Below are 15,737 nucleotides of genomic sequence, written 5' to 3' on the forward strand. Positions count from 1 at the left end.
TTGGGATGTGCAGCCGACAAATCTGCGGCAACTGTGTGATGCCATCATGTCAATATGGACCAAAATCTCTGAGGAATGCTTCCAGCACCTTGTTGAATCTATGCCACGAAGAATTGAGGCAGTTCTGAAGGCAAAAGGGGGTCCAACCCGTTACTAGCATGGTGTACCTAATAAAGTGGCCGGTGAGTGTAATATATATATATATATATATATATATATATTTCAAGTGTTTATTTCCGTCAATGTTGATGATTATGGCTTACAGCCAATGAAAACCCAAAAGTCATTATCTCAGTAAATTAGAATAATTAACAAAAAACAAATACAAAGGCTTCGTAAGCGTTTATAAAGGTCTCTTAGTCTGCTTCAGTAGGCTCCACAATCATGGGGAAGACTGCTGACTTGACAGATGTCCAGAAGGCAGTCATTGACACACTCCACAAGGAGGGTAAGCCACAAAAGGTCATTGCTAAAGAAGCTGGCTGTTCACAGAGTGCTGTATCCAAGCATATTAATGGAAAGTTGAGTGGAAGGAAAAGGTGATAGAAAAAGGTGCCCAAGCAACCGGGATGTAATAATTATAGGGGATCACTCAGGAGACTCTTTGCGTGGAACAAGACAACTACAGGACACAGTTTTATAAGTGGTAAAGTCTATATTATCACACGGTGATTCAAACAGGTGCAGAGAGAAACTCAAGTCCACATCACTTGGTGTAAATATTAAATGCAGCTTAGCAGTCTATAGGAAACTTCAGAGGAAAATGCAATCAAGCAGAAAGTCTATGAAGCACAGTTATTCTTGAGGATACTTGACACGAATAAATCCTTGTCTTAGTCCAGGCACAGATAGATATGCTTATTAGGCAGTTCAAATCATATCTTAGCTCAACCAGGGAGGCCTGGTTAATAGTCTCAGGTTATTGCAAAGCAGCAACAGCTTACATGACCAGCAAATGCAGATGGAAGTAAACACGAACAGCAGATGAAGGAGGATTACTGGAAACTTGTGTATGCAGCAGGAACTCAGAGCAGAGTAGCAGGATCACCACACAGGTTCACAGGAGCAGGTGTATAGCCAGGGAGTCACCAGAGGTCAGGAGCTGGATGCAAGGCAGAATACTCTAGCACAGACTGAAGGCTGGGGTGGAGTTTTATAGCAGGAGACACAGTGCACATGAGACCAAAGACGCCATCTTGAAAAAGGGCAGTAATGCACAAAAGGTAAAAAATGTTCAGAGTCCTGACACGGGATAACTGCTGCCTTGAAAGGATTGTTAAGAAAAGGCCACCACACAGACATATCCAGGACATGGGCAAGTGTCGCATTCCTTGTGGCAAGCCACTCATGACCAATAGACAATGCCAGAAGCCTCTTACCTGGGACAAGGAGAAAAAGAACTGGACTGTTGCTCAGTGGTCCAAGGTGTTGTTTTCTGATTAAAGTACATTTTGTGTTTCATTTGGAAATCAAGGTCCCAGAGTCTGGAGGAAGAGTGGAGAGGCCACAATCCAAGCGCAGCCATCTACCCTATACAATAGGGTGACTCTATATAATAGTGACTCTATATAATATATGAGTTTCACTTTTTGTATTGAAAAACTGAAATAAATTAACTTTTTGATGATATTCTAATTTTGGGAGAAGCACATGTAGGTTAAAAGGTTGTGGGAATAGTTACACATGTCCACTGGAACATCTCAAGCTTTCAACACGGCTTTGTCAATGAATAGGCCATAATGGGTCACCACCATCATTACTCATCTTGACATGGAGTCATTATATAACCCATTCTTTACACTGATTTGCTATTGTTCTGTCCTATGATATTATTACTATAGTCTCATGCACTAATAATGAAAGCTTCTTCTTGCTAGATTTATGGCATCATGTAAGAGACTAGTAAAACAATATAAAAGTACATCTATAAAAACAAGTTCAAAGGTAAAAGCGTTGGGTCTAGACGGCCCTTTTAATAATTGTCTGCTCTCAGACACCTAATACAATGCTATCTAATATTTGCACATGTTAACATGCGGACTTAGAAGATACAAAGCATTACACGAGGTGCTTTATGTAGCTTGGATAAAGGTCTTTGTATTATTGCATCTCCACCACCGCTACGGTGAATCGAGTTGACATGGGTAATTTAATAAAGTTCTAAAGACTCCTTGAATGCTGCGATCACAATTGTGATGTCTTTCTAGAAATGTCTAGGTCCTAATTACCCCCAATGCATTAGACAACAAACACATACCAGGGATTCTCTAAAGCAAAGTACAATACGCTATCTATAATCATGGCTCTCACAAAAAGTCAGTTGACTTGTGTTTCAGTGATTAACCACTTCTACACCATGTTTGTATCCTTTGCGATAATCTTATCGATCTTAGGACTTTTGTGGGGACCTTTAACAAGGGCAGACAATCAGCCTGTTATGAGCGTTGATTTACCATACAATATGCCGAATGACACTTGTTACACTTCCCGTATGATATAACAATAATTACTATGATGGTTAGTTCCAGTAAAATTTGCTTATTCTCACCAGATCATCCCATATATACATGTGCTGCCAACCAATATTCATTGTAATGCCCACTGCAGCCGTTAAAAATGACCGACAATCGGCTACCGGCAAACCAATCCGTGGTCATTTACTGGCCTGTTTATGTAGCGCCCCCCACTGCTGCAGGGCCGAGGGGTACCCGGTACCGGGCCTCTGAGTCTCTGCTCTGGGGTTGTCACGGCGGCTAGGCCCCGGTCCGTGACCCTGCCGTGGGGCGCACAGTGAATAATAGGTGTGGATGATGGTGGGGATGCTGTGGTGGTGCGGTGCAGTAAATAACGAGGACACCAGGTTGCAGTCTCTTTACCTCTTTACTAAAGATCTCTGGGTCCTCAGTCCGGAACACGGTTCACCAGGCTGCGCAAGTCCGGCCGGTCCAATGGCACCTCCAGAGTTCTCTTCACAGGTGGAAATCGGTGCCTTCCTACTAGCGCTATGTGTTGTGGTCCTTCCCTGCTGTGCTTACGGAAAGTACCCCACAACTGTTGTGTCTGTTTCTGATGTTCCCTCACAACTCGATTAGATGATGTTCTGCTAATCCTCCGTCCCTCCCTGATGTTCTGGTTGGGACGGCACCCGTTTGACGGGTAGGCTCGGAGCTCTTCCGGGACCCTAGAGTCGCCCCTCTCCACAAGTTGCCCCCCAAGACTGCATAGGTGATATGTGTTAGACAGCCCGCCTTAGACTGACTGTCCTGCCGCGGTTTGGAGTATTGCTTGAAGCTGAATATTATTCTACTCCCTCGGCGTTCCGGCCACCGGTAGTGCGCCTCAGTAGGATGTTGCTTCGGTCTTACAGCACGACTCCTACTGGTATTTCTCCTTTGCGTGATCTCGTTTCTCACTCAGCACAATCTATCTCGCTTCTAATCCTTCCTTGGGGACTGCCGCTACCCGGAGCAGGCACGGTCCCGTAACGTTCTTTCTTGTTGCCAAGCCTCTGTCAGGATCCCACCCCTGACAGAGACCCTACTGTATCTTCCCCCACAACACCCTCTGCCACAAGGTGTTGCCTGGTTCCAACCCAGTCAGCTTTCTGATCTAACTTCCTGCCTGACCCGCAGTTTACCCACTATGGTGGGGAGTGGCCTAATGAATAGCACCCTTAGCTCCCCCCGGAGGCCCAGCTGTGAAATGTATTGGTGTCTGTGATACCTGGTCAGATGAACTCCTTCAGTGCCATCAGACGCACCACAGCTCCCCATAGTGGCGGAGCCACAGTACTGCAACGACCAGGACTCTGGGGCGCTGCACTCCCCCCTGGTTAAACACAGTACTCCGGGACTGGGAAGAAAACAACAATACAAGTTAGCAAAAAGACATACAGTTTTGTTGAGTGCAATAACAATAAGTATACTTGAACAGGCTTCCCTTTATGGGAGGTAAGGACACTTGAACGTTACAAACATGGTTAACATTATAAATTACAGGCTATAAATAACTCCTGTTACCCAACCGGGTATTCTACTAAATGCAAAATTGTTGAACAATAATTTAACATTGCCTTTAAGGACATACACTCTGTATCCACTAAAGACCTTCCTATAATCACATTATAAGGTAATTTAACTTTTTCATTCTCCTTCTTTAGATCTGCAGGACCGCCTGTCCTATCGGCACCAGACCTTCTGCCTCTCCTTTCAATTACAGGACCGCCCCGTTCAGCCAGGGCCTACTGCCTTTTCAACTACTATACACAGTATAGAACATAACATTACTTTCAGTTTAAGAGCACTGAGCCATCTCTACATGACTCCTATGAGGACTCAGGGTTTACCTTCTATCCTAACTATCTATCAACATTATCAAAACATTTTCTATTGAACATTAAGCCTTCTCATTATCTTTCTTTCTATCATGCATGCTGGACACCACGTCTATCCCTACGGGCCCACTGCATCCTTCTTCTATCTTTCAACTTTTTCTTCTCAGAGAACATCATCAGTATTTCTTCACAATTAACTAATTAAATACATATAACTTTCCCATGTTGACATTATCATCTCTTTCTTTGGTCAAGACATTATTGCTTCCTATCTTAAGCAATATCACAGTTTAAGCGCAACAAATGAACATCCCCTTTAAGAGGGGACCAAGTCTTTATGAGGTAGCACGCCTTCTCAAGCTACCAGTCCTTACTCAGCAAAGGTTCCAGTGTGGTATCTTCACAAAGAGTCCTTCTTTAAGTAAAACCAGTAGGGAGCGCCTTTAATAAGGTGCAAACTATATACAAGAAGTTCGGATCATGCACTGTTCATGATTTCAGCAGTTCTGTAAACTTTGTGCAAACTTTAGAAAAAAACAAACAAAAGCAAAACAATAGGGATCCCAGGTCCACAGAAGGATCCCCTTAAGAGTTAACCCTGGACGGGTTCAACAGCAAAAATCAGGAGACAAACAATTAAAAACTATGTACATCTTTAAAGCATTATGCTTACTCGTTCTTCGGGGAGGAAGGTGGTTTCCTCCCGGGCATCACCAGGCCAACGGGTCGTCCTGCTGGTTCAAGGATCGGGTCCCGCCCCAACAACGACAGGATCCCTCGCCGGGAGGTTCTTTTTACCGAGGATCCAGCATGCCCCCACGGTGCACGATAGGTCCGGGTCCCTCGCTGCTCCACAGGATCAGGTTCCGTTGTCTTTTTGGCGGGAAATTTATTTTCGGGAGCTGCAGCGGCGGCCTGGAGCGCAACGCACCGCTGGACGCCCCGCGCCATCCAGCCTGCTTCGCCGGTTGCTCTCCTCCACCTGGTGTAAGTGACGGCATCACCCGGCTCCAGGTCGCGATCAAACCTTCCACTGCAAGGTTCCACCTCCTCTCGGTCCACGTGAACTTGTAGCGGCTCCCCGATCTCCTGGATAACCCCGCGCCCATGTCGGGGGTTGAAGGAGACCACTACACCCCAGTGGGACAAGGGGGGCTCCTCGACAGTGGTTAAGTCAACCTGGGTTACCGGTTGTGGTCGGGCTCGCCATGCAGCCATCAAGCGCCGCAGGTGCTCGGCCTCAGGCATAAGCTTCAGGCCCGGTGTCTGCGGCGCACTTTCAGCCGCGACCGGGTTGAGAGGAGCAGGGGACATCGGAGACAAGCAGACCTCCGTGGGCTGGCCCAGCCGAGCAGTCACACGGGCATCGGCCTCCAGGCGGGCAGCGATCCGCCGGGCCTCGGCTGCGGCCATACACTCTTCCGACGGCGGCCGGGGGGGTCAGCCCATCGCTGGCTCCGTCAGGGTCAGCTCCCGCAGTGACGGCGTATCCAGAGCCACCTCGGGCTGTCCAGCCTCTCTCCGGGTTCGACCATTCCCGCGCGGTGCCTCCGGCGTCGCCATCTTTGTCTCCTCTCCAATGTCTTCTTCCCGCGGTCTCTTTCGTGGGCGGCCCCGTCTCCATGGTCTCCACCCTCCAAACAGGATCAGGAGGCGGACCTCAGCTGTTGACGGGCACGTCCTCAGGACACAGAAATATTTGGACTGGGCGGCCATTGCTGTTCGCGCTCTCCAGCTTGCCTACGCCCACTTCACGCCCCTCTTCTCTTGCTGCGCTCTCCTCAGCGCTGCAATGGCGGCGGATTTTGGCGGCAAATGGCGCAGCACAGTCCTTGCAATAAAGTACAGTCCAAGCACCATAAATCACAGTTCCAAGGCACACATGACCCGATTCTTCAGGCTTAAGTAGATCCTGTTCGTGACGCCAAGTTGTAGCGCCCCCCACTGCCGCAGGGCCGAGGGGTACCCGGTACCGGGCCTCTGAGTCTCTGCTCTGGGGTTGTCACGGCGGCTAGGCCCCGGTCCGTGACCCTGCCGTGGGGCGCACAGTGAATAATAGGTGTGGATGATGGTGGGGATGCTGTGGTGGTGCGGTGCAGTAAATAACGATGACACCAGGTTGCAGTCTCTTTACCTCTTTACTGAAGATCTCTGGGTCCTCAGTCCGGAACACGGTTCACCAGGCTGCGCAAGTCCGGCCGGTCCAATGGCACCTCCAGAGTTCTCTTCACAGGTGGAAATCGGAGCCTTCCTACTAGCGCTATGTGTTGTGGTCCTTCCCTGCTGTGCTTACGGAAAGTACCCCACAACTGTTGTGTCTGTTTCTGATGTTCCCTCACAACTCGATTAGATGATGTTCTGCTAATCCTCCGTCCCTCCCTGATGTTCTGGTTGGGACGGCACCCGTTTGACGGGTAGGCTCGGAGCTCTTCCGGGACCCTAGAGTCGCCCCTCTCCACAAGTTGCCCCCCAAGACTGCATAGGTGATATGTGTTAGACAGCCCGCCTTAGACTGACTGTCCTGCCGCGGTTTGGAGTATTGCTTGAAGCTGAATATTATTCTACTCCCTCGGCGTTCCGGCCACCGGTAGTGCGCCTCAGTAGGATGTTGCTTCGGTCTTACAGCACGACTCCTACTGGTATTTCTCCTTTGCGTGATCTCGTTTCTCACTCAGCACAATCTATCTCGCTTCTAATCCTTCCTTGGGGACTGCCGCTACCCGGAGCAGGCACGGTCCCGTAACGTTCTTTCTTGTTGCCAAGCCTCTGTCAGGATCCCACCCCTGACAGAGACCCTACTGTATCTTCCCCCACAACACCCTCTGCCACAAGGTGTTGCCTGGTTCCAACCCAGTCAGCTTTCTGATCTAACTTCCTGCCTGACCCCCAGTTTACCCACTATGGTGGGGAGTGGCCTAATGAATAGCACCCTTAGCTCCCCCCGGAGGCCCAGCTGTGAAATGTATTGGTGTCTGTGATACCTGGTCAGATGAACTCCTTCAGTGCCATCAGACGCACCACAGCTCCCCATAGTGGCGGAGCCACAGTACTGCAACGACCAGGACTCTGGGGCGCTGCACTTACACAATCGGAACTCAATTCTGTGCTCACAGGACAATAGCTAAAACTATTCTTGCGCATATTATGTCATGTTATCGGCAGAACATCTCCTGTTTACATGTGAAAATTCGTTTTCGATAACTAGGAATTTTAAAGGGGTTGTCCTCTTAACTATACAGCTATGTTTTTAAATTAATTAGTCCCCCTTGTAAAATAAAAATAATACTCAGCTCCACCATTCCAATGATGTCCGCACCGGTTCTCTTGGAGCTCGCGTGACATTGTTATGCCATGTTAGCCCTCTAGCAAAACAGTGGCCACCTTTGGGATCCTGAGCTTTCATTTTCCTGGAATGAATGTCAAATTAGTGGAAGACGTGATAGCGCATCAATCCAATAGCAGCCATTGATTGGCTGGCGGGCTCACGTGGCATAACAATGTCTTGTGAGACTCATGAGACCCGGCATTGACATTGCTAGAATGACGCAAGTATGCGAGATGAGTATACCGTATGTTATTTCTTATTTTACAAGAGTTACTGCTTCATTTAAAAAAGGGTTGTCTGGGTAATGAACAAACCCTTTGTGTCAGCATTAAGATTCTCTTACCAGATGAAGAAGAATTTTAATTGTTTGTTTGGTGATTGTCGGCCTATTTGGACAGGAAGGTGTGTTTCTAGAAATGCTAAGGTCACAAATATCTGCTCATCTAAGTGGGCCTCTAGGCTTGCATAAAAGATGGGATCAACCCACATAGGAGCCTTTGCTTGTTTGTCTGGTGATCACCATGCATGTGTACACAAGGGATACAAGCATTTCTTTAGATATCCTATAGGTGTGATGTTATAGTCCAACACAGTGACCAGACTGAAAATTGTGCATTTGTTTGGGGAACAGTCAACCTCTTATTTTTATGGATCAACTGGTCTATCAAAATGTCACTCTTTCCAAGTTCTGGAAAAAAAAAGGAAAATGAGACCCAAAGGTCCAGGTAAGACAATCCCATTTGAAGAGAACCAATCACTTTCTGCTAGAGACAGAAATTTATTACAAATTTGTGCAATGAAAGGATCATCTAGGACACAGATACAAGTAGACATGCCAGTGTTCTGCATAGACCCATAGGAAGCCTTAAGGATTATTTTCTCCAGTGTGCCCAAGGTTCCCAAAGTCCATCAATAATTCTTGCAACGAAAAGCACTTAAACATCGACGAAAAATTCTCCAACATACAGTATCTAACATTATTCAACCATTGACTAGATGTCACATTTCCTAGTGTTTGTTAGTCTTGATAGCACCATTTAAAGTGTCCCAAAAATGACCATAAATTTTTAGGCTTGGACATCATTTCACGGCCTAAAACCTGTACTTACTGGAATTTTTTTCCCACAAAAAGCCCAATTCGTACCTTTTGCATTAACAATTGTTGTGACTGTGATACACACAAAGGGCCATGAATACATTTTGCCTCTGGTAAATATTACTTAAACGGCAGAGAAAATGAAATCAATGATAGTAGACATCTTGACCTTGATGCTCGTCAAGTAAGAATAGACAATGGATGGGTTTATGTGAAATGTTGTCATCGTTATGTAACAGTGGATGAACTCTCTGATTCATTCATTCATTCATTCATAAAACTGCTGAAAATAACTCAGTCGTTAATGAATCAACCTTGGAAGACGAAAAAGTAGGATGCCGAATCCGAGTCTTCATTAATGACAGTAATACCCATGGTTGAGGCATGATTTTGTAAGTATGAGACTGAATGAGGCAGATCTTTTTTTCTGGAAGTCTCATGTTGAAAATTGCAGACCATAAGAAGTTGCCTTGTTGCCTTGTATTTAGCAGTGTAGAAGTGGGAAGCCCTGGGTACCAAGTGGAGAATTTGACAATATTATAAAAGTTAAAAAATGACTTTATTGAGAAAAATTAAGAAAAATGCTTACCCATGGCCTTTTTTCCACTTTGGGTCTTGCGTTCAAATTCCAATGTTCTCCACTGCTCTTCATGTGATGGTCTATATAAAAGACTCAAGTTCAGGCTTTGTGATTGGCATATTAGATCTTCAGCATTGGAAATGTACCTATTTACACCAATTTAAAAATGCAGGGTCTTCTGGAGCGATGGGTTTGGCCATCTTGAGGTTGTGTCTCAAGTTGTTTAGTTACAGAACTTGTCTGACATTAGTCAATATACATGGAGTTATTATGGAATTTTAGACAGCAATTTAAAAAATTGAGGCTGATGAAAAAATGTTCAGCCTCATTTATGTGGTTTAGTCCTTTTTGATTTTAGAATGCTTTTAGAAAGAATTGAAGCTACTTTCAGCACCCCCCCAATAATTGGCATAGTGTTTCATAGTTTTTTTCCTTATCTTTTAGGTGAATTATTGTCAAAAGTAAATACAAAAGTAAAAAAATGGAAAAAGAATATTTTCTAATTTTAGTTCCCCAAAATCTACACTAAATGATTGTGCTATTGATTCATAGTTAGTGAGGCATAGAACACAAATTATTTCATTATTATATTGGTTTAATGGACGTATACAATCGAGAGCAATTGGAGAAAAACACCCATTGTGTAATGAGCTGTTAATTTGTTGATTAAAATCCAGTGTGACCAACAAGTTTAGCAAGTTATTATGACATTAATCATATTCTCAATTGAGATAATGTAACTTTCAACTGAAAGTGATGCTCCAGCTTGAACATACTTAAAGGGAACGACCAATGCATCCTACTACAGTTCCTCTCTTGCTTTGGCATCTAAGACCTTGCCCTCTCCTGGATCTTCTCATACCTTACCAACTGAACATTTAGCGTCCCCTACTCCCACACTACCTCCTCATCCCACCCTCTCTCTGTTGAAGTCCCTCAAGGCTCTGTTCTAGAACCCTTCTCTTCTCGATCTATACCCTTGGCCTGGGACAACTCATAAACTCCTATGGCTTCCAGTACCATCCGTATGCTGATGACTCCCAGATCTACCTCTCTGGCCAAGACGTCGCCTCTCTGCTCTCCATAATCCCAGAGTGTCTATCAGCCATATCCTCCTTCTTCTCTTGTTTCCTCAAACTCAATATAGACAAATCTGAAATCATTATCTTTCCTCCATCTTGCGTATATTCCCCACCTGATCTATCTATCACAATAAATGACATCATGCTTTCCCCTGTACCGGAAATCCGCTGCCTTGGAGTAACCCCTGACTCTGCCCTGTCCTTCAAACATCCAACTCTCGCTGCTTCCTGTCGCCTCCAGATCCAAAACATTTCCAGAATGCGTCCTTTCCTCAACCCTCAATATACTAAAATGCTTGTGCATGCCCTCATCATTTCCCACCTCGAATACTGCAACATCCTTCTTTGTGGCCTACCTTCTAACACTCTCACACCTATCCAGCCTATCCTTAACTCTGCTGCCTGACTAATTCATCTCTCTCCTCACTGTATCCCTGCTTCCTTCTTTGCAATTCCCTTCATTGGTTCAAAATTCCCCAACCATCCAGTGCCAGCTACTAACACTGACCTACAAAGCTGTCCATAACCCTTCTCCTCCTTACATATCCTAACTAATCTCCCAATATCTTACCTCACATAATCTGCAATCCCCCCTAGGCCTCCTTCTCGCCTCCACACTTATTCGTTCTTCATCCAATTGCCTCCAAGACTTCTCCTGAAAATACCCCATCCTCTGGAATTCTGTGCCCCAACACGTTTGATTAGCCAACACATTCGGATCCTTCAGACGGGAACCTGAAAGCCAATTTCCTCAAGAAAGCTTACAATCTGCTATAACCGCACTGCCATCTCAAACCACCTGACCCACTGCAACCCCCCAACCTACTGTCTCCTTCCTCATCATCCTGTAGAGTGTAAGCCCACAAAGGCAGGGTCCTCTTCCCTCTGTACCAGTCTGTCATTGTTAGTTTGTCTACTGTAAGTGATATTTCTATTTTGTGTGCAATCCCTTCTCATGTACAGCACCATGGAATCAATGGTGCTATATAAATAATAATAATAATAAAAAGGAAGTTGTTACCAGAAAAAAAACGCTATTAACCTGCGCATATGGGTTTAATCTGCAGGTTAATAGCATTATAATGCTGGCCAGTGCCTGAACATAGCCGAACGCTGTAGCGGTGAAAATGAACTTTATTCTCCCCAGCAGTGTTACTGTTTCAGTCACGGGGGGCTGCACCAGCCCTGGTTCAGGCACTGCTCTGAGTGTACAGAGAAATAAGACCTGTCGCCAGTTCAAAAGTGGGCAGTTTGCAGTTTTTGCTCTTATTTTATTCCCACTGCTCCTCTGAGTATACTGTTTTGTTTCTCAATCCATCCTTTGGTTCCTGAGATTTTGGGCCTTTTTATTTAGTGCCAATTTTATGGTCTTTACCAAGGGAACGTGGTTCTCTGGGGGTGTGCCTTTAGGCAGCTCTACATAACACTGTGAGCATCAACCACAGGAAAATTAGCACTAAATAAAAAGACACATATTTGTGAAATTGTATGATGGATTTAGCAAAAACAACCTCAAGAAATTAGTGGAAATTAAGTTAGCACTTCTGAGGCAGCTGAGGGCTGGTGTTATTAGTCTGTGAGGGAGCTAATATCCATAGCCTCTTACCAGCCTATTAATATCAGCCTGCAGATGTCTGCTAAGCCTTTGCTGGTTTTTAAATATAGGGATGACCCCATGTAATCTTTTTGGGGTCCCCCAATTGTAATAACCAGTACAGTCTGCGTAGAGAGCTGTAAGCTCATATTAATAGGCTGGGAACATTTATGGATATTTGCCCCTTCCCAGAATAATAACACCAGCCCTCAGCTGTTTGCTTTCCCTCAGCTGGTTATTAAAAATAGGGGGGATCCTAGGTCATTTTTCCGGGGACCCCCATTTTTAATAACTAGAAAAGGCTTCTCAGACAGCTGTGAGCTGTTATTAATTGACTAAGAACCTTTATGATTTTAGTTCCTTCCCAGAATAATAACACTAGCTCACAGCTAGTCAGCTTTTCTGATCCTGGAACACTTTTTGTTTTTCTTCTGTGACCTTCTGTTACAAAGTTATGCCCCCAGGTGCATAGCACAGAACTTCTCCCCCTCATTTTTCTCCTCTCTATGCTGGAGCTGTGTTTTGATTGGCCAGTGTCAGAGGAGAAAAAGTCAACGCCCACAAAGAAGTTCTGTGGCATATACCGAGTTGATGAAGGGAACATTTGCATCATTATTACCGGAGGAGGGGGAAATTGGCATAACTTTGGAATGGAGGGGCAAAGAAGAAAAAAGGAAAACTTCCAGAATCAGTGGAGCAGCAGCAATTGGAGGAGGCTATCAGTTTAAAGGTGGTATGTAAAGATCTCAGGATGTGAACATATAACCAACAGGTAATGAGTCACCTTCCCAATATGTTCAGAGATCATACTATCGCATATTTGGTTTTCCTTACAGAAGAGATGAGTGCCTCAGAAGCTGAGAGAAAGAACATCCTAAAACAGATGAAAGTGCGGACAACATACAAGAAGGACAAGAGCTGGATAAATCAACAAAACTCAGAAGATGAGAGAGATGAAATCCCAAGCCCGATGTAAGAAGTTCTTACTGTTTTTTTTGAATGTTACGACAAAATTAGTACATCGTAATTTCATCACCTTTCAGATTACATACAGTAATTTAACCTTCATCGACATGAAGTATACATGAAGAAGGCCTTAATAGATATGGACGCCTTTGGGTACATTTTTTTTAAAATTAATACATATATTTGGGGTTAAAAATCATTTTTACAATTGGGTTTCATTAAACAATTTGCACTGTTTGAATTTTAAAGGCTCATTGCTTCCCTGCACTTCCCTAGTGTATTCTCATTTTATGAAATAGTTAAACAGCATGAAAATAAACAAGTTTCCAATTTACTTGCTTTTTCTATATACTATGAGAGCTTTGTCTTACATTCCTTATAACTCATTGACAAGGAAATTGACCACCAGAACCTGGTTGAGTGTGCACAATAGATATATTCCAGGACAGGAGTTAACTCCTGAAATCCTAGTCAACTCTCTACAGCCCATTAATTGCTATACAGCAGTTGAACAGCTGCTCACCTCTCCCTCCCTGTCAACTTCTGATCCAGAGTTGCTATCATTCCTGAAAAATCACAAGACACAAGCCACCACCTGTCAGTGTTTCCAAAGCAGTTTTACTATAGACTGCCCATTCTCACTTTCCCTTTCACATGTGCTTGTTCAAAGGCATATATGCAAATATAGTGATGACACTGTAGACTTCAGAACAAGCACTGTTACATCTGAGTGTACCACAGTAGCAGGATAAGCTCAACAGAAGGATGATGCCACTTAACTAGAACTGTCATTTAAGGAGGAGCGCCCGCCCACCCAGCTACAAAGAAGTGAACAGACTTGAGAGCTTTTTGCTGTTCAAGGCACATGTTGAGAATAACCTTTTAACTGAGAAGCTGTCAGTCAGCTCATTCTGACCGGAGAATGTATACCGTAACTCTTATTTCTTTTTTGAAGATGAGCTCCTCTTCTCTGGTTTATGACCACAAAGTTCATCTAACCTTTGATGTGGTCTGTGATCATAAATCCTCAGAAAAATACAAAGAAAAAAGCTCTAAACTCTCCCGCCAGAAAAAAAAACACACTGACAACTTTTCAGTTAGTTAATTCTGCAGACACAAACAGACCCCAGCAAGCACACGTGTTCAGAATGTATGTCTGTGACCATAAGTTGGTTTCCTAGCAGTACTAATAGTCTAATTGGGATCATACCATCAAATGGAAGAGCTTCAGAATTTTTTTATCCATGTACTTCGTAGAAATAAGGCCAATTTCTGAATACTTTTATAATATAATTTCTCTCTTTTTTTTTTTAGATCACCACAGCTAAAGTCCCTCGAGGGCAGGAAGTCCCTTTGGTCTCCAACCCCAGATTCAAAGCCTGAGAGGTGATTATATGTGTAGTCACTAATATACAGATGTACAAAGGATGTGGAATTTAGAGAAAATGAAAATTAACATCTGAATCCTTTGAAACAGAATCATGAAGCTTAAATGGGATGTCCTCTGCTGGACAACCTTTTCTTAACTGCTAAAGTGGCCATAATAAAATTATAAAATCAAATAAACTTACCTCCTGGACCAACGGCGGTTGTAGAGTGTTGGCATAACTTTCCCAGGGGTCACATAACATTATTACGTGACGTGACCACTGAAGCCTTTCATTATTCCATGAGAGAGGACGTCAACTCTGACAAAAGAGTGAAAGCTGCAGCCAATTACTGGCAAGAGATTTGCTGCAGTGGTCACTTGACCAGTAGGAGACACAGAGACGGTATAAGAGAAGTGGCACCATTCCGGGAAGTAAGTATATGTTATTTTTTAATTATATTATGGCCACTTTAGCTGCCACGTAGGGATAGGCCACAGGTGGACAACCCTTTTAACCACGGTTGATGGCCCTTTATAATGCTAGGATCCAGTGCACGTCTTCTCAAACAGACAACCCCTTTCTACATGCCCTCTAAGGGCTTTTCCGAGGATGTTATGAAGATGGGTATATCATGGTCTCACTTTACTAACTTTTTGTTATATTATTATAATACTCTTTTTTTTGTCTTTTAGGAATTCAGGATCATTTACAGCTAAAGAGATTATTACAACATCTTCATCACCACCGGTTCATTCAGTCAATAAGTACGCAATAGATTGGCTTAGAAAGAATTTTCATTTATCATGATCATCGCCCTCCAAAAAAAACCCGTGGTACTCCTCCACCGATCCAGCACTGACGCGCCAAGAGTCCTTTCAATCTATGTTTACAAGCATCCAGCACATGATCACAGCCAATCAGTGTTTGTCCCTGTGCACATTAGATTGTTGCCCAAGTACCCCAATAAGCCACCATAGATATGTTTTATGTCATTACTTAATGTAAATGCCACTGCACTCCTGAATCTGGCGATGTTTTTCTTTTGTTCCTGTGCCTCTCCGTTCCTGAGATATTGTCCTCTCTACCTTGTATGTAAACCTTGGCTTGTTAGCCTAGTGGGTGTGGTCATAAGCTCATCCAATGGGAGACTTCTTGATGACCACACCCAAATGGCTAAAAGACTAGTGGAACATGCATGGAAGAGGAGGCCATATCTCAGGAATGGAGAGAAGCAGGAAAAAAAAAACATCTCTGGATTCGCGAGAAAAGCGGTATTTACACCAGGTAAAAAAATACATATTTATGGCAAGTGACAGGTTATCTGTAATCTAATGTGTATTTCTACTTTTCTCCCATAAAAAGAGAAAAAACAAGGCGCCCCCAATGTGTCA

The 15,737-nt window shown here is 44.2% G+C and overlaps 1 protein-coding gene across 18 annotated transcripts in view; it reads left to right on the top strand.

The window, feature by feature from the left end:
• ZNF185 (zinc finger protein 185 with LIM domain) overlaps window positions 1–15,737 on the top strand; it is a 138,550-nt gene that overhangs the window by 37,146 nt on the left and 85,667 nt on the right. For all 18 annotated transcript variants that reach the window (XM_077285412.1, XM_077285420.1, XM_077285416.1 and 15 more), the window contains exons 2-4: window positions 12,847–12,982; window positions 14,291–14,362; window positions 15,039–15,110. In XM_077285412.1, the coding sequence (XP_077141527.1) occupies window positions 12,852–12,982; window positions 14,291–14,362; window positions 15,039–15,110 (275 nt within the window). In that variant the 5' untranslated portion in view covers window positions 12,847–12,851. The remainder of the gene's footprint in view (window positions 1–12,846; window positions 12,983–14,290; window positions 14,363–15,038; window positions 15,111–15,737) is intronic.

The sequence above is a fragment of the Ranitomeya variabilis genome, chromosome 2, assembly GCF_051348905.1.
Source record: "Ranitomeya variabilis isolate aRanVar5 chromosome 2, aRanVar5.hap1, whole genome shotgun sequence".
NCBI classification, from domain to species: domain Eukaryota; kingdom Metazoa; phylum Chordata; class Amphibia; order Anura; family Dendrobatidae; genus Ranitomeya; species Ranitomeya variabilis.